Raw genomic sequence first — 26,944 nt, 5'->3', positions numbered from 1 at the left:
CTGTGTTCAGAGAGCAGGGAAGAAACTGCACGTAGCATCATATTATGCAAGGCAACTCCCCGTTACCCATGTTTCCAAGCAAGTATGGCCTTCTACCTTTCATTTAGAGAGTTCACATACCTCTGCCAAGGCAAATAAACATAATCACCCCAGAAAGAGACCATTCATGTAACGAACTAACTCTTAAGGTCATCAAAGTCACTGCTGTTGTTTGTTTGTTTTTTTTTCTGATGGAAATTTTCCCAAAACGTTAATCATGAACTTGCTTCTATGTGCAGATGAGGAGATAAAAAGAGCGAGAGAGAAAAAAACACAAGCAACTGAAAAAAAATCAAGAAATCAGTAAAAATGAGTGATAAAATTATTAAACATCACAAATGTAGACAGGTAATGTGGCATTACATCTATTATTTTAAGGCTCCTCCACAGCAAATGCCGTTTGTAAGACTTGAATAAAACCCAGTAAGGGCAGCTAATCGTTCACTGACTACAGGTCCAAGGTTGATGTGATAATACATGTGTTTAGTAACTTTTTAAATCCTGGACCACATTCTGTCGAGAAGTTCACTGCAGGGACACACTTGTGAGAGGAGCAAGTCATAGAGGTGAGTCAGTGTTTCTTAGAATAATGATTATGAGAATAACATGAATTTGTAGTTTATAATATGCAAGATCATAACATGTTCCAGACAGAGGTAGGTAATTGCAAATGGCAAAATAATGCCACAAATGTCACACAGCAAGGTTATTAACAAGTAGTGCAGGTCAAACATTAATGTGTACAATGATTAAATGCTTTAAAAATGCTTCTTATGGTACAGTGTGCATGGACGATGATGAATAGAAACAAATTATTTTTATTGTGCACTGAAAATTAACTTTGCAACTTAAATGCACAGTGCCTGTTTATAATTTCATTTTAGAGACAATGCAATTTTCTGAGATGTAATGAAGTGTAAGCAGAAAACAACATGTTGTTGTTTAATCAGTGTAATGAGACAGGATTTGTTTTAGTTGCCATAAGGCCAACACATGCTACCAGTTTATATTGATCAGTATATGTGAGGGCACACATCCTGAGGAACATGTGCAAACAATAGTTGGACTGTGAACCAGTTGGCCTCAAGGCCTCATAAAGTGTGATTCTGTTGTAAGGACACTCATGGGCCATAATATACACAGGTTAAGACAGAGGTTGTCCAAGGTCAAACCATATAGGAAACACAAGCTCAGACATGGGCTTTCATATTTCAAGATGGATTAGACTGAATGCAGATTCTCTGTCCTACAACAGAAGGCTTAGGAGCAACAGGAACAATATAAATGCTGCAATGTTGCTTATAACAAACAATCAATTCAGAAAAGAAACTGCAGTTATTGAGTTCACGAGGAAGAAACAATGCCCCATTTCCACCCACGGTAGACAAAATTAAGCAACGTGGCATTGCCACAACAACAGAAGGTCATTGTGCTAAAGAATAAGAGAGAAATGTGAAACAAATTTTCTAAAACAAAAATTGGAATATTAATTAATTTGCTGTATTTTCCATAACCAAAATACACTTTCAGGGACGTGGAATCTTAATGGAGGAAACATCCTCTGTTTCCACTCAGAAAGCACCTATATAACCAGTATAAACTGGTTGTGACTTCGGGATGTAACTGAACCAAACTTGCAAAGTAAGTACTTTTTTTATTGTGAGCTCGTCGCACACGAAGCCCGGAACGCTTTATTGTAGGGCACGAGCGCGCACGGAATGTTTTGATGGTTACACCGGAGAGCTGTCAAACAGAGGTGCCTCCTTCTTTACCTGTACAGTAAGGTCTCTGCTCTTGTTCGTTTTGTTAATATTTAAGAAGATCACTCTCGTGTAAATGGTTGCTGTGGTTATGTATAACGTATGAGCGCTTTAATGAGTTTTAACCATCTAAACTCGGCGCGTAACTTTGTTTTTGAGTGTTAGCACAACGTTTGTGAAGTGGCGACCCTTAGCTAGCAGCAGGACTTTGTCATTAGCAGCTAATTAAAGTAGTTCGCTCATCATGTTAATGAAACCGAGACTGCGCACACGGTCAGGCACGATTCAAACGCCGTCAGATATTGAATTTCTCAGCGTATTCAAGCTGTAAAAAAAAAAAGCTGCTGTCTGACTGCAGGCTAACACGCCTTCTTAGTGATTATGTGTTGATCCAATTATCTAAGCTAGCTGACCAGCCACTCTTAACGTAGTTCCTTGTAAACAGACTGCTACAGATAAATGAGCTACCTTCAGCTCATTTGTCTGATAGAGCTTTTCTTTCCCGTGCTGTTTGCTTAAGTAACAGGGACTCAGAGCTCGAAGCAGGACAGAGATAAAATGTTGAGTTAAAGAGTATGATCACTGTTGTATGATCACAGCTTAAAGGAAAAACGTTTAAAAAGGCGTCATTCACCTTCTGTTGTGTACCAGTATTAACTGTTGTGTATATGTTTTTGGATCGACTTAAACGACAGCAAGTACACTTCGAGGACACACACACACACACACACACACACACACACACACACACACACACACACACACACACACACACACACACACACACACGAGGAGCACGATGTCCCAACACAGTTAAGAGATGAGTGTTTTCTTCTCACAGAGGCCACACGTTGTTGTGTCCCTGTGCTTCTCCCTGAGTTACCAGGCTCTTTACAAAGTTGTTTCTGCTGGGGGTAAGGTTTGAAACCAGTGTGAAGAGTGAAGTTAATAACTGTGTGTGTAACCATGTACTGCTCTAGTCAGCCATAAACTCAGTGGAGATCAATGCCCTTTCTCTGGGTTAAAGGTGAAAGGTCACTATCTGAGAAATATGTTGCTGTTTTTGTTACTACCAGCGTACCTGTAATGAAACCTAAAACATGCACGCTTGGTATGTGTGGACTGTCTTATATTAATGCCCATCACCTGACTTTGGCTACTTAGCAGTCACAGTCACAGCGCTATTATTCTATATAACTATAGCACACAATGTTAAAAGTTGTTAAAGTAACTGATAAATGATTATCTGTTGATACTTAGTTCAATATTAACATCAGATGGTCCAAATCAAATGAAACCAGTGGACTCTGTTTTACAGTATGTCCTTATCTGGACGACCCGGCCATAAGCTGAACATGTTATTTGCACTATAAAGTGGTTCTCTGTACTACAAGTGTTGCTGACCTCTTCAGATTATTGTATGTACTTCAGAAAATAATCAGAAAAATTATATATTAAGTGTTAAATATTAGTTTTATAACTGAGGAGTTGACGGTTCAAGAAATTAACAGACAACAATTCTGATGATAACTGAAGTGTTTAAGTTATTTATCAAGCACAAATTTTACAAATGTTACTTTTGGACATTTGGTTGAACAGAACGAGATGTTATCTTGGGCTCTAGGAAATTCTCATGGGCATTTCAATAATCAATGATCGGAGTAACCCAGTCACATGTAGCAGCAGGTTGGAAATTGCTGTCCTTGATTTTTATCTTTAATCACATCATTGGCAACTACCAAAGGTAGTTGGACCTCTGGACCCAGACCAAAGGACCCAGACGTAGATCTGACATGTCTCAGCTTAATATCTAAACCAGAAAGTGTCACTGTGAGGCAGATGTATGTGTTCTTTCCACTTTTTGTTTATACAATTTCAGAAAAATGTTTGTGAAGTCAATGACCTAAAACTTTTTATGCATTGTTTGCAGACCTGCAGGATGGCCCAGGCAGACAGCAAGGTTCTGGTTCTGGGAGCATTGGCCGGGGTGGCTGGTATCAGTTTGGCTGTGGTGTGTTACCGGGGCTTTAGGTCAAGACGAAGAGGCTCGTGGCCGGGGTTCTACGTCAACCGCACTAATGAACAGGGGACTGGTCTCATGTTGGTGGATGGACCGGGTCTGCCCAGCGGTCAGGCTGAGGTGCTGGAGCGCCTTGAGGCGCTGATCCAGTGTGTGTCCGAGCTGAAGGATGAGATGAAGGCGTTGAAGAATGCTCTGCCGACACTGCAGGACCAAGTCAGGGAAGAACTAAGGGGACGTGATGAGGCGCGTCGAGCCAGTCCTCTACACAGGACCACACCAACACGGAGGAAAAGAGCTGCAGGCACCATCACTGGCAGTAGAGCTGGGGGTCGGAGCTCGGAGGAGGCTGAGAGTGAGGGAGGGTGAGTAAAAGGCTCTATATCAGGGCGAACTTATCGAAACTTATGCATTTGTATTAATATTGACCAGTATATGAGAACCGGTATCAAAATCAACCCCAAACCTTCATCAAGCTCTAGCCATTTCTTGATATAAATCATTCCAGAAGGTGAACACAGGATAAAGGAACAACCGATAAATATCTCAAAAGGCAAACTGTAATTTTATTTCAGCTTAATTTCCACGTTAACAATCTTACTTATTGATCAGTATGCGGAACAGAAATCCTGTGGCCTCCTACTTTGCCAGTTAAGCTTCCCTGCTTGTTTTATGCACTAAATTATAGTTTTGACAGTATGTACATTTGCCTCAGGTGCTGCAGAGAACAGCAGACTAATCAAGCAACGCATGCCCAGTCATCCACCTCCACTCCCAGCCAAATGCCTTGAACTCTTGCCAGTGGTAGATAACATAAACAACAGATGTGTTCCTTTTGAATGGACTACCATTTAAAATCTCATCTTATAAAAACAAATATCAACAGCTAAATGATGATGATTAATCCAAGGGTTTAATTTTTTCTGCAGTCAGGCAGTTTTTCTTGGATATGATTATCTATATTCTCAACATGCGACTCAGTAATTGTATCAAATCTTGGGAAGAAATCAGAGAATGCTGAGTCTGGCTGTAGCACATGTAGATCTATGCGAGGACCCGGGTGGAGATTTTGTCTGTCATTCGAGTACTTAACCTGGATTGACCGCTACTTCATTTGTGTAGGAAGTAGAGTATGTGAAGTGCCAAGAAGACTTCAAAACACTAAGTGCAGCTGCTTTCACATCCTAACCACCCAGAGTTTAGGTGTGCAGTAAGCCTTAGATTAGAGCTGTACGGCTCCTCCCCATCTCTGTTCCTGTCCTTGCAATGATTGATCAATTGGCTTTGAGCAATTTTTTACAACTGCAACAGCATTAAGTAGGTCACCTAAACATCCAAAGCACCCTGGGTAATTAATCACAAGGCTGCGTTTTACCATCAGTGTCCTTTAAGAATCACATTCAAGGTTGGGTTGAGTGTTTTTTTTTTTTTTTTCTTTTGTCAATGTTTTTCCAGGAAAGGAGCCAATGTCAGTTGTTATATAATCTTTAAGATTCTTGAGATTATTCAGATGCATGTGTAAACGTGTAAACATATCTAATCTGAAAAAGAAAAAAAAGTAAATCACAAACTTTTTTCCAATGCGGGTTTCTTGGTTTTTGTCTCTTGATCATTAGTGTATCATCTGAACAGGAAAAGTTCTTATGTCATTTTCCAGCAGTAAATTTTGTTTGACCTGTGCTGTGTAAACAGTGACCACCTGGCAGGAAAAGTTGTGCTAGAGCCCTAAAAGTACTTCAGGTCGTGTATGTTTGTTGGTATTAACAGGCATGATCACCGTATCGTATGAGTCTTCTTTCACGATGGATGTCGTTTTCATCTTACCCATACTTTACCATCACCCACCTCACTGGCTGGAGGAGCAGATGGAGGTGCAAGACAGCCCTCCAGCAGATGTGGTTGGCAGATTTTGAGTGACAGTCGTTGGCTGCATCAAATGCTCTTAATTACAGCTCATGTTATTATTCTTTAAAAGAAATCACATCACACACACACCTCCAATAATTAAAGAACCTTTCCTGCCGCTCTGTTATTTGTATGAGCAGAGGGTGTGGGTGTTAGAGGGAATAGTGCAGTGAAGAAATTCCAGCCCCTTAGGGAATGAGTAGCGCTCCTCCAGAAGAGCCAGTTACACCCCTAATCCTCACATGGCTTGGAAGTGTTTGGATCACAATATCTCCACTCAATATCCCCATAAGATCTGTGAGTCTAAGGGCTGGGTAACAGTCACTGCATGTTTGCTGAAATCTAAAGCCTTAAGAATACATTTAAAATGAGTAAGATTAGTGTATTTATTACCTGGTGCGCAGTGGAAGTTTACCTCAGAAACGAGTAGATCACATCTCAAGGTGTTGCAGACTCTCAGTTTTAGTAGCAATGAGCAACTGCATTTAATAAATTAGAGTGGAAAATCTTAAATATGAAATTTTACTAAACTAATGCAAATAATGTCATTAGAGGGGCAGTGGATTTCCAACAGGGGGCATCATGCAAGTATGAACAGGACCTTCACCAAATCTTCATGCAGCAAGCTGTGCTGCAGGACATGATAGATGCATCATCATGAATAGGCAGATTTTCATAGCTCTCTGCAGTTGATTACTTTTGCAAGCTTAATTTTTTTTTTTTTGTTGAGCAATTGCAGTGGATTCATTCATAAAGTATAGAAATTATTATTTTTACAGATCTTGGTAGATCAGACTTTGTCCTGTATGTTTACAGAGATATTTCAAGTGTGACCAGTGTTGGCAAATTGTCTGACAATCTGTAAGACAATCTATCTCCTATCTGAGTCTGTGTAATAATAGGACATATCTGCAGAAATGTCCAACAGTAACAGGACAATTAGTGTGACATAATGTCAGATATATGGAGCAGGGCATTGTCGATCCAAACGGGGAACATGCAGACTCAGCCACTGGCAGGTTAAAAGTTCCAGCTGTTTACTCCATTCACTCCTCATATGTCACAGCGGTGTCTTCAGAGCTACCTCTCTGCTGGTAAGGAGACCCATCAATCACCCTGTCTGTGTGCCAAAGCTGTCAGAGGCCTCATTTAAAAGTGTCTTGTAGGAACTTGTAATTCCTTGAACAGTTCCCACTGAGTTTATTATTCACATCACGTCGCTGTAGCTCAAGAACATTACCGCTTCTTTTTTCCTTGTCCAAAAAAATAGCACTTATGACACTGGATAGTTGTTGATTTAAGCAGATTTAAAGCCGCAGTTTTGTTTAGTGAGGGGCAAGCCCGATCAGCACGCACACAAATGTTTAGAAAGAGAAAAAGGAGCTCATTGTCTGCTTTCTGATTAAAAGCTTTAGTCTGCCTTCCCTGTGACGTCATGGTACGTGTTTCTCCCCAGCTGTCTATATCCAGGACACTCACATTTATATCCTCAGATTCATACTTCAATGAAAGACTTTTAGCTCGACAAACACATGTATTGAATTGAGTTTTAGGAGTACAATGTATACAGACGCAGACAGAGCAGACACTTTCAGCCGTCTGTTGTGTCCTCAGTCAACCTGTTCGTTCTCTGAGCTCCATCTGTGGAGTTTGACCCTGACCACCCACATCTCCCATTCATGTTTGCTTTAACCACTGCAAAAGAGTCGTTTATGTACATTTTGGGATCAATGAAATGTTGATCTTGCTCCCTGAATTGTTGGCTCCTATTTTCTGTGACACATTAAAGTGCCTATAATCAATGTTTTTTTGTATTAACAGTATTTTGGGCTGTGAGCCTCCTTTCACATACTGCATGTATGTGAAAGAAGCCACTCATTGTGATGATTACATCTGCGTCTACAGTTCCCTCCAGCTCTGTGAAATGTTTCAGCATGTATCAGCTCATTGCTTTGGCTTTCAGGTCTTCAAATGTAGTGTTTTGATTCACTCTTACTGCTTTCATAGTGTCATATTCACCTGCATCAGGCAGCTGCATGAGTAACATGAACTACTGAGTGTCCTTGGATGCTTGGCTGTCTTTGACAAATCTATTAATACCATTGTTAGAGAAGTAAATATTTCATTAGGTCACTGTCAGCAATCATGACTCTTTTTCTCTCACATTTCCTTTCTGTTTCTCACTCATTTACTGAGTTTCGTTCTCTGTTTGTGGAGCTGTCATCCCGCCTTGTGTTCAGATTTAGTTCTTGCCTGTTTGCCTTTTGGCAAAATTACAAGCCAAAGCATCATTTGTATACAACTGTGCACAAACCTGAGTTTCCAATCTTGTTTCTTCCTCCTACTATTTTAAGAACAAAGTGTTGCAACATCCTAACAGAAGTGCAGCTTATGGTTGCATGAATGCACAAGGTGAACTGTTCATTATTAACTTGTGTAATGTTGTGATGTGTCTGTGAGAAATGAGTGACAGGCTATTTTTCATCCAGCTTTTATTTTCCACCTCTGTTACTTACCACAGCAGAGGAGGGTATGGTTAGAAACCCAGTCATGTTGTCAGGGAAAGTGAAAGTTAAAGTCTAAAGAGTCGGTCCCTGTCCAGCCTTTGGGGGGCATAGAGAACAAATAACTGGGCTGTCTCCAGTCAGTCAGCCGTTGTTGCAGAGCAGGCTTTCATTGGTGCTGTCACCACAGTTACACAGGCTGAATGAGCTGGGCTGCATGTTCCAAGGCCCGGTGATGTTGGGATGGTAACTCTGGTTTGTTTTGAACAGCGTAACCACGGAGACAGCCATTGCTAAGCCCTATTGAGAGATCCCATCATTGCCCCTTGGGGTCTGTATACCGAGAGGCTGACCTCACTGAGTGAACACACAACCTCTTAAAAGTTATAAAGCTTTGTAGTCTTTCCATAGCACTTGTGTGTTTTGAGGTTGGACACAGCATAGGTGGATGGAATTGTGCAGTTTCTTTTTGCTGAATACAAAGTGGAACATGAAACCTAATGTTGCAGTGGGCTGTTTTATACAAGTAACAGGTTTACTGGTCCTGTTACTTACCTGCCGCAGTGAGTTCTGCTTATTTCACATAGGTTTCTTTCAATCAGTAAGTTTTAAAATACAGATGTATGTTAGAATGTGTGTCCATAAAGTTGAACTCTGCATCAAATGATTATATTCAGTTATTATTCAGTGAAACAGTCTATAAAATGCCCCAGCTAAAAAAAAAAAAATGCTATAGTAAGTTACCAGAACCCAGGGTGATTCAAATTAGTGCTGAATCGGTCAGTTGATTAATCGATTAGTCAGTCAACTGAATATTAATTGCCATCAGTTTTGATAATCAATTTTCATAATCAAGTTATGGTTTATGGACATTTATTATGCAAAAAGACAGTTTGTAAAGTCCACTCCTTTCAATACTAGAAGGTTAATGGTCAAACTCTCCCACTAAATCTGCACCATGAGCATCACTGCCATGTTCATCAATAACCAAAAGTTGTTAACTTGTGACTGTTTTTGTGTATTTTTTTCATTTTTGCATGTGAGAACAGGCATTAATTTTTTTTTCTGCCCTGCCCTTAAATTTGCCTGCAGAAAATAATTTCATTTCTTGTCATGTGTGAGTCATAGGAGGACCTGCTGGTATACTATGTACCCAGATGGTGTTGAAATAAGGATGACAATATTTAGACTTGTTCTTTCAGAGCTTATTATCCTTGCAATGCTAGTAACATTGCAAGGATAATAATGGTTCCTGCACAAACATATATGCATTACATAAACACACGCAGTAATACAAAAAGATCCTTAGCTTCTTTTTTCTTTCAACTCAAGTGATTCATGAGCCGTGGAATGGCGTGACAGGAATGCGCTGATCACTCAGTACTGTGCTGCCTGTCTCTCCAGCTCCACTGAGTAAATAACTGCTGGGAGGGAGGGTAAACCGACTGCTGAATGAATAAAAGAACAAAAGGATGAATGAATTAGGAATGAATGAATGACACAAGTCCAATAGTGTGACTGTCTTGCTACAGTTAAATGACAGGCCTATGTATTGCAAGGCAGTTCTCTATAATATGGAAGAAGCCAGACAAAAAAGGAAGACCACAACAGTCAGAGTAAACACGAAAGCACACCCATTCAGATTTTATAAGCTGGGGCGTATTGGCCAATAAATGGTTTGAGCCTTGCCTGCATGTTTTGGGTTTGCTCAGGGGTTAGCGTAGAGAGCGAGATTGTAGAAAGGCTTTGGAGCACTATCCCAAAATGATGGTATAAAAACAGATGGAGATTAAAATAAAGACACAGTAAAGTCTAGGTTCTTGTGTAGTTATGGTGTTTCTTTGTTTCCTACTAAGATACTGAATGTGAAGTACAGTCCAATGGGTCACAGAGTTTCTCTTTATATCACAGAATTTCTCAAAATATTTCAGCTACTATCTTTTTTTTATCTGTCTAGAACCTCTCTAATATTCCTTTTGCAAAAGTTTAATTAACGAGCAACAAATTGCACCACAGCCTCTCTTTGTCTGGTTTGACAAGTAGCTTATGGTGCTGGTGTTTGCAAACTAAAGATAGATATTGTTGTGTTACTTCAGCTCCTAAACATTGTCACCAATCTCTACTCGTGCTGTTGTTACACCTGATTTTAGCATTTACAGTTATCTTGTTATCATCTGTTCAGTAAAAGTTACATAGGTTTGCTCTAAACCTGCATTAAGTAATGTTTTGGCCACATGGGGGCAGCAAAAACAGATCATTCCATTCATTATTAGATTCCTTATTATTATAGAAATAATGAATATAGTAGCTTTTAAAGTATGCAACACTGACATATTGTGAAATTTAAAGTTGATATGGTGAACTCGTTAGCTAACAGTTGCTTATTTACACAGTGAGAAACAGGGAGCCACATTAGCCTTCATTTAGACCCGTGTTTCTGGCCATCTAGCGAGCGCAACTGACTGCTTCACAGTGAGAGTGAAACAAAACAGTCAGTGGCGAGATGTAAATCCAAAACAATAAGCTGAAATATGCTGAAACACTCTGACAGGTAATAATTCTCTGTGGGTTGGTCACTATGAATGACACTTTTCATTTACATGTAGCCATGTGGTCCATTGTTTTATTTAAAAATATCAGATGTAGCAGCTTTAAAGCAGATGTATTTCCATTTAAATTGGAATGAAACAATAGTACAAATTTGCTGTCATCTCATCACACCATTGCTGCTCCATTTGTGTTGTTGACTTTGTCCGCCGTCGAGCATTATTCTCGACAGTTCCTTTTCTTGATTGACGAAAAACTCTGCCCTCATATTACTCCTGCAATCACAGCACTCAGGGTGGAAGGTGTGTGCTGTGGGGCGGAGCCAGGAAGCAGCCTCCAGCACGAGGCACCTGTTGGGTCTACTGTGTTTCTGTCTGTGGCCCGCTCTGACACATCCCTCCAGAAGCATGGCTCGCAGCCCAAAATATTCCCTTAACCACCAATGACGCACATGCAGCCGCTGCCAACACTCAATAGAGGCTTTTCATATATTCCCCCTTGTCTGTGTCTTTCATTTCTACCTTTACTGTTGATATAGCTATTTATTTTTACTGCTGCTTTTTAATTGTTAGCTTAGGGTGTTAATTCACACAGCTCCAGCAGTTGAAAGGGTACCATAAAACATCTAATGCGAGTGTTGCGTGCCTCACCCTGACAAACAAGTCTCCCTGTGTTCATGTAAAAGCCTTCAGGTATCCACGTTAAGACGTCAAGAGTTTCTTAACAGCTAGTATTTATAAACAATTAAGTGACCCACTTATGTAAACAAACCTGGTGCCATTTGTGTGTAAATAGGCAGCGAAGATTGATCCTGTATAATCAGCACCTGGAAGAAAACAGCTTGTAAAAATGCTCGTTAAGACAGGATTTTGATTGATCTGAAAAATTCCTCAGCCGAGGCGTTTTCGCTCCACCTCACAAGTAGAAGATGGTTTTAGATTGAGTTACCGGGACACAGGCCGCTGTCTTGTAATTTAGGGAAACTGGCAACATTTCGGCTGTTTATTCTTTTTTCTTGAGGCCAAGTTGCACGTCTTGCTGATGGCAGGATGGAGACAGACTGGCCTGGTGATTGGAGCCACCGAGGTATTCAGTTCAGCTTTCTGATCCTCATCAGTAATGGGAAATGGTCACAGAAAACTGAAGCTGCAGCTTTTCTTTTTTCTGAAGCGTTGTTCCTTGTGTTTTGTTTTTTTGCACTTTCAGGTATATGACTGCACTGACAGACTCTGAGGATGAAGAGCTAAGTGATGCAGAACAGAGGGATGAAGAACAGCCTGTGGAAAAGTTGTCTGTCCTCCTCGACAGGATCGATCGTTTGCATCAGGGCACTGAATCGGACAAAAGGGAAAGCCTCGACATCCTTTTGGAGCAGAGAGAGGAGGTATGTTAACACTGCGTATGTTCTCTTTAGAGATTTATGTCCCTACAGCTGAATACAGAACGTGCCTTAACGCTTTGATGTACTTCTGCAGTTTGGACAGAACTCGACGTTTCTTTGGCGGCTAATCCGAGCTTACTGTGATGTTCATGATGTCAGCTCCACTCTGGAGGAGAAGAAGACCCATGCAGAAACTGGTAATTTACTAAACCCTTATTTTGTGACACATTTGCCAAGCATCCCAGTTTGGATGTGAGGTGCTGTAATGTCATAACCACAACTGGACAAACCTCAAATGTCAGCGTGTGATCTGGAAAACCCAAATCCACGCAATCCTGTGTTCCTTCAGTGACCTCAGTCAGTTGGTTTGACCCACAATGAATTGGCATAAACAATGTTTGGCAAGCTTTGACCAAACTGAGAAACTGCCTGAGGTAACAGTCTACCACTGATCAGATAGAATTAACTACAAGTGTGGTTTAGTCATCATTTTAGTAGAAAGACACTCATAAAGTCTGAATTGGTACTAATATATCACACTTACCCGGCAAATGCCTGGTAAATCTGATGTAGCTCAAAATCAATACTGTACGGCCTGACAGATTGTAATCAAGATTTTTTTAAAAGCCATCTCACCCAGTGTAACATACACTGAACTTTTAACATTGTTCATTGTTTTACATTGTTGTTAACACAAGTTTTTTGGTAACCCATTGCACCCTGAACCTTAAGAGTAAACTTGCTATGCAGAAGGTGTCCCACATACTGTAAATAGGTTACACACTCAACAAACAGGACACCAGAAAGTCTTAAAGTCACCTTCATGATGACAAAACATTTTTTTCTCCCACAGGCCCTTTAAAAAGCAGGGTACAATGACTTTCTGTGCTTGTCTTGCGTTACACTCTAAGACTTTGTAGAGTAGATCGTCATGGGTTTTTTTTTTTTTTTTCCACAAACAGAGGCTGTTTTGTGATTCTGCAGTTCCAAAGTTCAGACCGGATTGACCTGTTTCTCTGTGATCCTTCCTCATCAGTGTGCCTCTAATCAGAGCTGGCCAGGTGCCTCCTGCAGAGACACCTTTGTCTTAGCCTTCGACAGTGTTAAACACATAGATATTTAAAGCAACAGCGCATCATATTTGACATTCATTCAGATATTAATAGAGCATATGGAATGAGACACTTTCCACTGAGTGATGAGGGACTTAAAACAGAGCTCTCTTCCTGGATTGCGTTTCATATCACTTCTGTTTCTATTGCTTTAATCCAGCGCCTGGTGACGTTTCTTGATTTATGTATATCCTGTTGTGTTTTCTCAGACAACACACCCCTTGACTCCACTAATCCACGCTCTCTTCTTTTGTCATGTGAACAGGAATGTGTTTCAGTGGAGCATCATTATCTGTTCTCTGTATTTCCTTTCTTCTCAGGGAAGAAAGTTGGTGAGGAGGCGGTGAGCCTGAACCCTACATGTGCTGAAAGTCATCAGTGGTAGGTTTTGTTGTTTAGTTGTTTCCTTCCTCCCACATTTCATCATTTCACAGCTGCTTTTTGTTCTTTTCAATAAAATCTTCCCAGCTGCCATTTCAAAAAGCAGATCTATCAAGCGCACTTAAAGATATAGTTTGATGGCATGTGACTTGTTGTCACTGAGCCCCATTATGGAAATCACCGATGGTTGAATTTGACTGAATGAAAGCATAGAACAGGTACTTTCCCCAGATGAGAAGGTACTTTTGAGTGACGTGTTTGCCTGGAGCAGCTGTTCCTCAGTGTTTGACTGGATGTTTGACTCTGTCATTTCTTTGGGCAGTTTAGCAAATGTAACTTGAATGAATCAAAAGGAAACTCTAAAAAAGCCCACAAGGGGTAGATGACAGGGTGATTTAAACGTGCGTTATGTTCATTTACTTTTTGAGCCAAAACCAAAACAGGCTGGAAAATTCATAGAAAAGTAAATGCACATGCATGTTTGCGAGATAATAGTAGCTTACCTCCCAAACATCTCCTTCCTGAAGATCAGCCCCTCATCCACCTGATAGCATCACATCCACTTTCAGGAATGTAAACACAGCCGAGGCTAACTTCACTCAGATAGACTGATGCTGACACTGGAATAACTCATGTGATTAATGGTCTTCTGTTATTGCAGTTGTTGTACATTGCTGTTCCTGTACATTGGCGGTTGTGTCACAGTGTGAGCTGCACATATTCAGTGCTTGAGGTTATGCTGGTGATACATATGGCGCCAAAGCATTGTGGATTTGTGTCCAGCTCATAAAATTTGTCTGTATTTGATGTACTCTTTAAGGGGTAATTGATAAGTTCATGGCTCAAGGTAGAAGGACACACTTTAAGAAAACCTAGCACACTTATTTTCCAAAATAGTTCCCTCCTACATTTCCTACAACCACATGTCATGGAGCATATGGATCCTTTCCTTGGAGATGGTGGTGTCTTGGATCTCCAGAAAATGGTCTTCAACAGCGATTCCTCAACGTCAAAATGGTGACCTCTGACCTCCTTTTTCATCTTGGGGCAGAGGTAGTAGTCTGAGGGTGCAAAGTCAAGTAAAATCAGGCCCAGGACCTCTTTGGGTTACAACCCTACCCTGAGACCGAGGTAGTGGATGACTGCATGAAGGCCTGTGTTGTCCTCAGACACTGCTGACTTAATTTTCAATTAACCAAAACAGAAGTACTGCAAAAGTTGTTAACTTCAAACCTTCTGCATAATCACTTAAAGAGCTGAACTGCACATGCAGTATCAAAGATAGATATCTATAGATATTTTGATTGCAGCTAGTGGAGATTTCCTAATAGACTGTCTAATAGCTCTCTCTCTGTGTGTGGTCCTTAGTATAAAACTAAGTTTGAGGAAGTGTCACAGCCATAAGTGATTCTCAAAAAAATGAAAGCAAAGGAAATCAGGAGAACCTCCTCTCCCCTTGTATGCCTCCACAGTTGCTCTTTGACTCAGGGGAAACCCCCCCCCCCCCCCCCTTGCTTTTAATTAGCTGGGCAGAGTGGGCCTGATGGCATGAATCCCATTTGAATTTGTGCAGGCCCCAGTGGTGCATTCCCGTTCTGAAACACTGCTCATGTCAAAACTTGACTGCTGATCATAGATGGAATCCCTGGCTGCAATAGGGAGATGAAGATTGCACCAGATGCAGCTCTGAGATCAGCTTGCCTCTGCTGGAGTTTGTAGAACGACAGCAAAGTCTGCTTCGAAAACAGCCTCAGCCCCTTTTATTTAGCTTTGTTTAACTCCTGGATATATGAACTGCAAACATTAAAAAGCGTCGTGCGTTCCTTGTTTACATAATACTAATAGTTTCCAAAGTGTACGTATTTGTTACCTCTAATTACGTTCCCTGAATTAGTGTCCTGTGTAATTGAGATCATGTGGTTACTTTCTGTATACACGCGTGTGAAGATTTCTCCTGGAAAACAGACCCAAACTGCCTGCTGGAGCCAGCTGCCCTGCTCGCTCTGTTCGTTAGGGAATAATTAGCATTAGCTCATGCACATACCGCAGCACCTGAGACGTCAAGTGAAATAGAAGGCCGTGTTTGTTTAGTTAATTAAGGGCAACAGCTTTAAAAAAGCTTAATGCTTAATCCTATATCCACTAATGGAATTTGTAAGATTCTTAAACCGAGCAGAAACGCTGTCTAAGTTGAATGGACAGGGCAAAGTAGGGAAAGCTGCACTTTGAGAAGGGAGGAGGCAGGGACTGGGGACGGTGCCAGGCAGTGTTGCAAGGAAGTTTATGTCTGAGGTAACTGTTTACTTAGTGTACCGATGCCGTGAGAAAACTTGTCACCTGTTTTCCTGAATCCCTCCCAGCTTGTCACAATTTGGCAGATGTTGTTTAGAAGCTCTGCCAGTCAGTTCCTGCTCTGCCACTGAAACTACTTACTGTATAGAAACTTCTTTACGTAGCCTCTGTGAATGAATGGCTTCTCAAACTTTTCCATTTGCCATCTACCCTAATTTAAGTCTGTTAAAGTCCTGCTGCTGCTGCTGAATATATATCCTGTATATGTTTTTAAATGTGAAAAATCCTCAAATGATTTGCGACTTATATTCGCTTTTTCAGACTTGTAAAAATGCATGCACAAATGCACATGCAACATCAGTGACATATAAACAGTTAAGTAGTACAGCTGTAAACAGAGAAAGGCAGGACAGTCACTGTTTCATGTTTGATGACACATTCTCTTAAACAACTGTTAATTAATTGATTACTGTTTGTGACCTTGCAAGTTTTGAGCGAATTATACAGTTACAGTCCCCACCATATGATTTATAAAATTATTTGTATTTATTTTTGATTAGAGGACATTTTCTAAAGTCATTTTCTGGATATGGATACAGTACATTCACAGGCTGTAGCCAGTGAACTCCGGTGACCTAATGCATTTTCATTCAGATATCTTTGAGTGACACCTCAGCTGGTCGGGTGAGGAGGACAGTCTCAACAAACCTGCTCTGTTGTATCTGTACCTTGCACGGCAAGTCACCGATGTTAGTGAACACACAGTGGCTCTAGTTAAGAGGCTGATCTTTCAGAAAGTGTGAGAATCTAGACCAAAATATGTTTTAACGTGCTGACAAAGTCAGATTTCAGTGGCTGTTCCAAATACATCAGAGAAGTGGAGGACACAAGTGGTGTCTCCTGTGTCGTCGTCAGTATCCCAGGTAGTGAAATTAGCTTTGGACTTGATTGTCAAGTTGCTTTGAAAGGAGGAGCATGTCCAGCCTGTCTGTCATGTCGTCTGAAGGACCCTCCTTCATGGACTGTGACCTTAGAGAAACACTGCCTATGAACTGGAACATATCCTCTGTCAACATAGTCATTCCACGCTCCTTCTCTGTGAGTCAAAACAGCCTATAGGTTTAATTTATAATCCGATGTACATTACAAGTACATGTATCCTTTTTGCATGACACTGCAGATATGGTGCAGACGACAGTGTGCTAATTCTTTACATTTGGACTAAATTAGTACAAGCAAGATTGAGAAATTTAGAATATCAAAAACAAGAAGAGGCTAGTATGACAGTTTGCCGTGACTGCCAGCTGTGGGTTGTGTCCACAAGAGCCTGGCTAATATTCGGCCAATAATTAACAAGATCCTAAATTTGTTAAAGTGAATTTTCTGTAAAACACAAAACAGAATAACCACTCACATATTGTTATCAGATTTTTTTAAAACTTCTACCTGGCTGCAGTGTGCACTTTCACAAAAGTTTATATTAAACCACAATCTGAAAACCCATGAAGCTCCCTCTGTGGGTTTGTATTTGCGCCAAGTCAGTGCCCATGGTGAAAGATCTCAGACTGTTATCATAGAACCAGGGATTACACTAAACAACCCAAAGCTTTTACCCATTGATAACTGTTGACGTGCAGCTGGAAGTTGCAAGACGTGTGACTCTTACTCAGTCACAAAGCATGCTGCATCCCTTCTGAACTTGTACACGGGCCGTTTGAAGGCCTGAAGTGATGAATGTGATGTCCGTTTAACAGTTAAGAGATTACACATACTTTCCCACTCTGTCATGCGCCAAATCTCTGTACTTTTCCCAGGTGAGGTGGATGAGAACTCTTTTGAAGTTGGATGCGTAAAGAGGCACTTGACTTATTCAGAGAGCCGCATTGAGATAGATACAATCAGCGTGTCCACAGCTCTCCACACTGTCACCTGCCAAAGTTTTTAATTCCCTGTGCCAGTGGACGCCTCCACCTCCCCTGTCTCAGGTTTCATTCTTCATGAGCTCTCCTGTAGTGCGTATGCAGCTGTTTCTGCCGTAAAACTTTTTAGCAAACCACTTTACAAAAGAGAGCCGATGTGTGGACCACAAGTGGGGTGTACTGTAAGATGTGTTTTTGTCTGTGGGTGTATGAATGTGTGTGAGTGCGGAACACATACAGACATTAGGTTACATGAGGTGCTTTCGTGACAGCGAGCGTGAGGCCTGTTTGTAAAATCTCAGCAGGCTGACGGCCGGGAGATGTGATTCGTTCTTTGGTTATCGCTGATGATCCCACCATGTGAATTCAGCCCATGCAAATCCCTGACTATAGGGCCTCTCTGATGGTACAAAGGCCCATGGATTAAGCAGAGTGCCTGTGGCAGTGCCAGTCAGAGGAGGGGGGAGGATGGGGTCACTTTGGCCTTCGCAAAGACAACTTTAATTTCAAACACGTGCCTCTGTTTGCCGCGGTCATCGTTAGTGTCACCGTGGCAGCATTGTGCTCTGTTCTCAGTAGCTGTGGAAACCGTGTGTGTGTGTGTGTGTGTGTGTGTGTGTGTGTAAACTTCAGACCTCGCTGTACTCTGGCTCATCACTGTGGGAACACTTTACACACAGCCACAAATCCCACCTCCCATGCAAAGAAAACACGATCAGCTCATTCTGTCACGGGCTAAGTATATCAGCGCACATCACACACTCCTTCACATCGTCTCACACAGGTTGTCCTTGAATTCCTTGAGTTCCTCCTCCTGTTTCTGTACAAGTTTTAGCCTGGAGTCTTGCCTGGCACTCTCTGTCTTTGAATGAGCTCTCTCTGTTTGGATTTGAAGGCTGAAATCAATCTGCTCTTTCCACCAAGCAGCTGACACTTAGGCCCTTTTTTTTTTGCCCAGTAGAGTGGGGGATTTCACTGAGCCGGGGTAAACATGCGGACTAACCTTGCGCAATTAAGTGTTCTGTCCTTCTCTCATCTTCCCCCCCCTGTCATGTTTGCCACCGCCCACCTTTCCTTCTCCTCTTGATACTTCCCTTCTCTTGCCGTAGACAGTTGAGGAGATATAGTATTTCAAATCAGATAAGAAAGGAAAGGATTAACAACACCAGGCAGGCCCCCGAGGCAAGACACACCTCTCCACAGCTTCACATCCTTATTCGCTCCTTCCCCTCACTTCTCTCTGCCCTTACCTCTGCCTCTCCGCTGAAGGCCGGGTGCTGTTTCACATAGTGACAATAGATTTGTTGCATAAGACCAAAAACAGCACACACACATTCCATCTCCTGCATGGTACAGAAAAGTTTATCTTGAATCTTTTTGTAAATTGTACTGTAGAATACACAAACCCAGGATGAGGGTTGATGTAATCACAAATGCTAACCCACCCCAGTCTAACTCAGGGGGAAATCCAGGTGCCGTGATGAGCCAACACTGTTATATGCTGGTCCAATCATGAGCAGCTCTGCTATTGACATTCTTGGGTTGACACGCTAGTCAATAAACACTGCCTGACTTGCCACATGCTGAATAATGTTACAGCTAGCCAATCAGAGGCAGGTAAAAATATGTCTTGCGGTAGCCTGGATGTTGAGCAATCTCTCCCACAGCCCTCACCTGGGCAATGTTCAGTCTCAATTATGATTACTATTCCTCTATGGTATGCTGCTCTGGTTGCTTTCCTCATCTCGCCACTGCTAAGATTTATTACATTTAATCACATCAGCTTATGACAACATGCTGGTAGAAGGAGAGGAGTGACTAACTGGTTAGTGTTACTCCTCAAGGAGGGCTGCAGCTAGCTGAACTCATTTGTTCTTTATTTACATCTGGCCAGGTGCCTCCTGCAAAGACACCTTTGTCACAGCCTTTGACAGTATTAGACACATGGTTATGTAAAGCAACAGGGCATCATATTTGACATTCATTCAGAGATTCATAAATAAATAAATTGAATTGTAGCATGCAGCCAGATTGTGGAACCACTGGATACTGTGAGCCACTCTCACTATTTGTGTGTGAGGGGAGCTCAGAATAGGATTAAAATGTAGTGGCCAAGTGCAAACCAACTGTGTCCTGGCTCCATTTCCTCACAGCAGATATTTAGTCACCGGTGATGGATTTGCTCAAAGCCTTTACATCCAGCAGTGTGTTTTGATTTGAAGCCAGGCAGCACAGCACTGCAGACAGATAGCATCTCTGCTCCTGTGATGTTGTGGAGCTCTCCACTCATCGAGCGCCAACCGGCGGCAGAGTGGCCGCACCCTGCGCTAACTTAAGAAAATAAACTCTGATCTTTTTAGTTACAGTTACACACAATTCATCCACCTTTGTTTGCTTTGCAGAGAATATTTAGGGCTCTTAGAAGTGATGTGGTTAGTGCTCGTCTGATCACTACTAATTTTCCACACCACCCACAGTAATGGTGGTTAGCACGAAGATTAATGTTTGCATGATGTTTCGCCCAATTGCAACCCCCTGAATCGTGTGGTTTATTTATTTATTTTTCTTCTCTTATTAGCATTGTCAACTGTAGTCAAATCACAGCTTTTGACTCGAATAAAATATCAAGCCATCTAACATTATCTTAATTCTGTAATTACCCGGTAATAATAATAATAATTTGCACTTGGTCTCACTTCACTACATCTCACCTGTTTTCTCTTTTCTTTTTTTTTTTTTCTCTTCTGTGTTGTAATTTGTGGCGGCATGCGGTGCCTGATCACAATCCAGAGACGGAAAGGTTGAGAGTGACTACAGAGAACAGTAGCCCACCGCCAAATCATGCCCTGTAAAAAAAAAAAAAAAGTCCATTCACACATACCAGACACCTCAGTACACACACGCACAGTTTCAGATTCCATCTACCATCAGCACCACCATGTCAGATGACACTGTCAGATGACCTTTGTACACACTGAGCCTTCAAATAAAAAGGTGTTTATGTCGCTCCGTGGTGTTTGACAGAGTACCAGCAGGATTAAAGCAGGCTTGCGGTGAAAAGACTTTGATCAGCTCTCTCCTCTCCTCTCCAAACCCTCAGTGTCATGCTGACTTACAGATCCCAAAGCTGAAATTGCTCCTTGTTTCCCCTCCACCTGCCCACTGGTCCAAGTCGGTGTATTAATTAGTGAGCGAGAGAATAAAGTGAAGCAGCTTATCTCTGCTGATGTAGTCTAATGAGGAGTTTTGCTATGGAACATTGAATGTTTTTCAGGTTTTTCAGTGCCTCTTCGGTTGGCTCATTGTTAGTGACCCAGAGAAAAGGCGGTGTGGCTGAAAGGTGGTGCCAGAGTTCTCTCCAGTTCTCTCACCTTCGCTTCACTACGTGGCTTATTTACTGTAGTCGGTCAGGAGCGAGAAGCCAATGTGGAGTTTATATTAATTCCATGTTGTCAGAAAAGCTCAAAATGTTAGATCCTCCCAGTTTAATCTTAGATTTTCAGTAATGTACTGATTCATTATCAGCTGAGATTATTCTACTTTCCATCCAGTGACTTACACTGATACTCATTCTGTCTGCATTATAAAGATGTGGCAAAATGAGGACAGACGTGATCTTGTCAAGCAAGGTCAAAGACTCAGGTCTCTGGACCAACTGGGCAGCTTGATAAAGGAATGGTGCTGAGGTGCCCTTGCACAAGACAATGGATCCTCAGCACATGGTGGTCCACATCCTAAGGAGCAAGCGTTTATGGATGTTCCCAACAGCCACAGTTGAAAACAGGGTGAAAAGCCGGCTGTCGTAGAGAGGGGGCAAAATGCAAAAATCGTTTCAAAGCCATTCATAGTGTTGTGCTCATTTGTAAGCGCAGAAAGTGACAGAAGTAAGTGTGTGAGGAATACAAACAGGCAAAGCTCAAACATACAGCGTGTGGCTGTCTGAAGCCGCCGTTCTCACTGGATTCTTTGTTTTGAAAAGGTTGCAGAAGCTGTTGTACACAGCACCCAACCAGATCTGATGTGGGAAAAGTGTTGGCACAGAGGGGTTAAGACACTATTCCATCATCCAATGAACCTGTGATTACAGCACACCGATGCCTTTAATCTGTGTCTCATACTTGTAAATGTATTCATCTGTGTGAATGTGAAGAAAAGTGGTGGTGGAGTATCAGAACCATGTGCCTCTCGGTTTGCCAGAGTAAATAAAAGAAAGGGAAAAAAAGTCTTTGTGTTGAATCCAAGGTTACCAGTGTGCTGTTTTATAAAAAATGTCTGTTTGATGAAAGTAACTTTTAAGAGTTCATCTGTTTTTTAGAAAACTACTATTAACTTTGAAATTTAAATAGCTTTTTCTAACTTACTATCCTTATTTGCATTTTCTCCCAGTTTTCTTTTTTATTTATTATCCACTGTCTTCCTGTCAGTTATGTTGGTCAGTGCCTCTTTGCATCAGGAACAGTAACTTTTTGGGTGTCGGGGACATAAAATCTGTGAAAATTAGTTCAAACTCATTTTCTCTTCTGTTGTTTATGTATTTGTTTGTGTTTTTTCGGGGTCTGAAAAGCTGTAAAACTACAAATGATGAGCCAAACCTGATATCAACATGATACGGTCTGTGCACAGGTACGCCATCATGTGTGGAATCATGGCAGAATATGACACGGTACAGAACAGGATAAAGAACGGATACATCTTTAAGGTAAGCTGTTGTCTGACTGCACTGGGACTGTTTAATAAAATGCTTGCATTATTATATGTGTACATTTTCATATATGTATGTATACTGGACATTGCTCCTCCCATGTACTTGGCAACTCACATCACATAGACCACTCCTATAGCCGTTCAGTTGCATAAGACGGAGTGTGGAACAACAGCACGTAGCAGTTTATCTTCTGTCAGCAGCTTCCCCCAAACACGCCGTCTACCTGCAAACTCTTGACAGGTGAAAGAGAGAGAGATAGAGAGCTGGAGAGGGAAGATATGAAAAAAAAAAAACTGAATCAGAGAGAGGGAGAATGGAAAAGAATGAGGGAGGGAAGGTGCGTGACTAGCAGGAGTGTGTGGTCGCTCAGCCAGATCGCGTGTGTGCGAGGTGTTTGTGAAATACTTGTGGGTTGGTGAAGCAGGACAGATCAGGTCAGAACAGAAGGCAGTGAAACAGCAGCCGTGTCATGAATCAACAGTGAAAATCTTCTGCCTGTCTGTCTGTCTGTCTCTCCTCCCAGGATCATCTGGATAAAGCCATTGAGCTGAAGCCGCAAGACCCCATGTCCTACTACCTGCTGGGCCGCTGGTGCTACGCTGTATGTGACCCTCCCGATACACAGCACATCTGTCTCTCCCATCTCTCCTCACATCGGCAAACAGTGATTTTGTTGAGGGTGTCGTGTCTTGCGTGGCCTCCCGTCTCCCTTTGCTAACCCACCCCTGGTTTCCCCCTATTCATTCCCACTGTTTAGTTTTCCCTGAGGTTTGTTTTTCTTCCCTCTGCGGTAGTTGCAGTGTAATATTGTGCCAGAGAGATGTTTTCATCCTGTTTCTATTCGGTTCATGTTCTTTCAGGTGGTTGTTTTTGATGCAGCTCGTGATTACCTCTGCCGAGGAGGTTATGTTTTCACCTGTTTGTTTGTTTGTTGGTTTCTTCTTTATTTGTCAGCAGGATTGTGCAAAAACGACTGAACCGATTTGCACCAAACTTTTGGCACAGATCTGCTTCAAGGGGCAGATCCAGATTTTTTTTTTCCCATCACTTTCCTTGACATTGTGATATTGGGAATTTTCATCAGTATTTGACCTTGGCAGAGGTACACGCTCTACCGAGGACCATTCTAGTTGTTTCTTTGATCATGATGTTTTATCTGTCCGTCATTTAATCAATACCATGATAGACATAAAGTTTTACAGATGTTCTGCTGCTTAGGGTTCCTTGTAACTTGGTGCCAGTTGTCAAACCAAGTTCCCAAAAGAAAGGAAGCTGTTAGAGAGGTTGCTCTGATAAAATTATATAATACTCACCTATACTGCTGGTACCAGAGGAGGAGTGAGTTACTGTGCTGTTGGTAAGTGTAGTGGAGCAGTAACACCTGATATTTTCAGGTAGTGAGTTTTATGGGCTGTCTGTGGTGCGTTCGTGTTCAACAATGATCTACTGTTTGCATTCAGCCAGCGGTTCTGTTTGAAAGGTCCTGTGATGACGCCAAGGAAACACTACACCTGCAATTAGATGTTGCTCTGATGAATGGTGTGAGGCAGGAACATTACATGTTTGACCCAGGCGTCTCCTGGCCATTATCATCCTCTGCAAAAAAAAAAAAAAGGTGTCAGTAGAAAAGTATCAATGCAGATACTGGTGGTCATGGAAATGCTGGGGAAATCACAATCTTTTCCTGGCAGGGAATAGTTTAGTAAAATGATATGTAATTGGTCCTGCTTTGAAATTCATTAACTTTGTTTTCATTATTTGCTAAAACAATTAATTTTATGGTTTGTTGCCTAGAGACATAATTACTTTCGAGCAACAAAACAAAATAAAACGAAAAAATCTCAACGTTACGTTATATCTCAAGAGGTATTAGCAGCATGCCTCAGCAAGACCTCAGAAATTCAGTCATCAGTTTTATTTTGGAAATCTGACGAGATGTGGACCTTTTTTGGGAGTTTTTAGGAATCATGTTAGGAACGGACTGTTGGCGTTTGGAGCTGATGGACATTCACAACTACTAACTAACGTCTTTAAGAGGAACTTAACACCACTTAAAATCTTGTTTTTACTGACCTCCAGAGGTTTAACTTGTCACCTTTTGCAGGGAAGTGCAGCTTTGTACTGGAGGATCACTGTGACGTCACTGCTGGGTGTGGTCGCAGCTGCAACAGAGCGGATTTCTGACCACACCCGACCACACCCAGTGAAACAGGCTTGAAGCTTTCTACCAGAGAAGGCAGTGAAACACTTCTTTTGAGCCTGGTGTTAATTGACTTTCAAACTAATTTGCAAAGTTGTCTTTTAACTTGATGGGTTTGATTGTTTTGCAGGTAGCTCAGTTATCATGGATTGAGAGGAAAGTTGCAGCAACATTATTTGGAGAACCTCCAAGTGCCACAGTGGAAGATGCACTGAAAAACTTTATTAAGGTACTTTTTCATTACATCAGTCTGGGGACATTCGACTTATTATGCTCAAAACTAACTACTTCTTACCATACAGTATGTCATCTGTCTGAGTTTATAGCTGTTTTGCCCCACATGAAAAATGTAGTGTGACAAACCTAAGAAAGAGGTGAGGCACAACGAGCATAAAGGTGTGGTGCTGCTGGAGAGCACCAGAACGACGCTCTGCCACTTTCTTCTCCAAGTGAGGAAATAGAGTATTTGCAGTTCACGTATCATCTGGTGGAAATTCATTTATATATATATATGTGTGTTTTTATGCGCTTGAAGATCCAGTCATCACTAAATCACTATGTTTTTGGCGAATAAAAACAAATGGAATGGTCCAATCTCTCATTTCTTAATGCCATGCTAATTACAACCTGCTACATCCATGGTGTTGTCTAATGCTAGGTGTTTGGCTGACTGCCACATAATGTTCTTAACATGATGAAACTATTCGTAAGTTCAGTTTATCATTTAATTGTATGATTAGTTATAGTTGAGGAATGTAAGTAAACTTGCCACCTTAGGAACAGTGGTTACATAACTCTCGAAACGAGCCACAACTTAACTCTGCATCTATGCGCGTGTGTCATAGATGCACTCCAAGCACTTAAATAAAGAGTGCTACACCTCTGACATTGAGCCGTACAGTTAGGAATACATCTTGACAATGTTGTTGAGATCCTGTGTATTTTCTCAGCTCCACACACCTGGACAGGCACACTAGCTGGAAATGACTTTCGTTTTTAGAAAGTTACAAAAATTGTCAAACTTCGCCGCCCAGTTCTGAAAGACGCTCAGAGAAAGAGGGTTTTTTAAGGCTGTTTGATGATCCGACAGGAACTTTGTTTGAAGTATATACATGCCTTTAAGAATCACTGAATTTCACTCAGTCTGTTTGCCTGGTATCTTAACTCATAACTACAAAATAAATGCACAAAAATATGGACTGACATACAGACTGGCTGTTTTGATTTTCATACAGTTTGATTGATTTCATGTTCTCCCCTGAGGTGTCCTGATAAATGAAGGATGTAACATAGATTGTCCTGTTTGTCCAGCGTATACTTGCAGCTTGCCTCCAGGTTTCTCCTGCACCCAGTTTTCAAAGACCAAACCCTCCGTGTTTAGAAAGGCTTAATCTTCGTTCCCACATTTCAAATGTTTATATAGTAGAGAAACGAATTTTGCTCCTGGCCAATATTCTTGGGCTTGCTTCCTCCTCACATCTTATGTATCTCACTCATCAATTTGATTTAAGTGGTCCTGTTACGGCATGTTGCCCGTGACACTGGAGGAGAGCCTCCGGAGAGGCTGCTGTCGAGCTTTAACACATACATTCTGCGAGGTTACAGCAGATCCCCGGCTTCTTACCTGTGGTTATCTGTACTTGACTAACTGTGGTGTCGCAAAGAACGAGGAGTCAGGATGAGTCAAGGAGAATTTCTCTTCTCCTTGGTTTTATAACGATACAGATAAAACTTTTATCCATTCATACGTGAAGATGAGTGTCTTCATTTATATACAGACCACTGAAATATAAAAAAATAGTGAAGTTTATACCAGCTGTTACCATTACAACTTTACTGGGCTTTCTTGAACGTATAGTGCTGGAGCATTTTGGATAGTGAACTAAAACCTTTTTATCTGTTTTTTTTTTTTTTTTTCAGGTTGAGGAGATCCGTCCAGGATATTCTAAACTCAACTACGTGTTTCTAGCCAAGGTTAGCACCAGAAACTTTATGTCGCATTTGTCACTGTAAAATGTGGAATATTCTGTGGGATCCAAATAATTAATTGACAGTTTTTGTTCCTCTCTTTGGCAGTGCTACAAAGACCTGGGGCAGAGGGAAAAAGCTAGGAAGATGTATGAAGCTGCTTGTTCAATGAGTGTTGTCTCCAAAGAGGTAGACTTCATCACGGTCATAT

The 26,944-nt window shown here is 41.5% G+C and overlaps 1 protein-coding gene across 7 annotated transcripts in view; it reads left to right on the top strand.

Moving 5' to 3' along the window:
• The first annotated feature begins 556 nt into the window (after window positions 1-556).
• LOC121189229 (regulator of microtubule dynamics protein 2) overlaps window positions 557-26,944 on the top strand; it is a 40,457-nt gene continuing 14,069 nt past the window's right edge. For 3 of the 7 annotated variants that reach the window (XR_005894852.1, XR_005894853.1, XM_041049149.1), the window contains exons 1-10: window positions 557-605; window positions 3,730-4,184; window positions 11,982-12,159; window positions 12,251-12,353; window positions 13,589-13,649; window positions 22,484-22,559; window positions 23,089-23,166; window positions 24,896-24,994; window positions 26,686-26,739; window positions 26,842-26,922. Coding sequence is in view for 5 of the 7 variants with exons in the window: in XM_041049149.1 (XP_040905083.1) it covers window positions 3,739-4,184; window positions 11,982-12,159; window positions 12,251-12,353; window positions 13,589-13,649; window positions 22,484-22,559; window positions 23,089-23,166; window positions 24,896-24,994; window positions 26,686-26,739; window positions 26,842-26,922 (1,176 nt within the window). In the remaining 2 variants the exon portion in view is untranslated. Of the gene's footprint in view, window positions 606-1,655; window positions 1,681-1,754; window positions 1,824-2,691; window positions 2,714-3,729; window positions 4,185-11,981; window positions 12,160-12,250; window positions 12,354-13,588; window positions 13,650-22,483; window positions 22,560-23,088; window positions 23,167-24,895; window positions 24,995-26,685; window positions 26,740-26,841; window positions 26,923-26,944 lie in introns of those variants that run through there. The other 4 variants (XM_041049153.1, XM_041049150.1, XM_041049151.1 and 1 more) reach the window with 4 other exon arrangements.

The sequence above is a fragment of the Toxotes jaculatrix genome, chromosome 11, assembly GCF_017976425.1.
Source record: "Toxotes jaculatrix isolate fToxJac2 chromosome 11, fToxJac2.pri, whole genome shotgun sequence".
Taxonomy (NCBI): domain Eukaryota; kingdom Metazoa; phylum Chordata; class Actinopteri; family Toxotidae; genus Toxotes; species Toxotes jaculatrix.
Note: the sequence above shows the minus strand (reverse complement) of the source record. Positions and strands in the feature narration are given on the sequence as shown.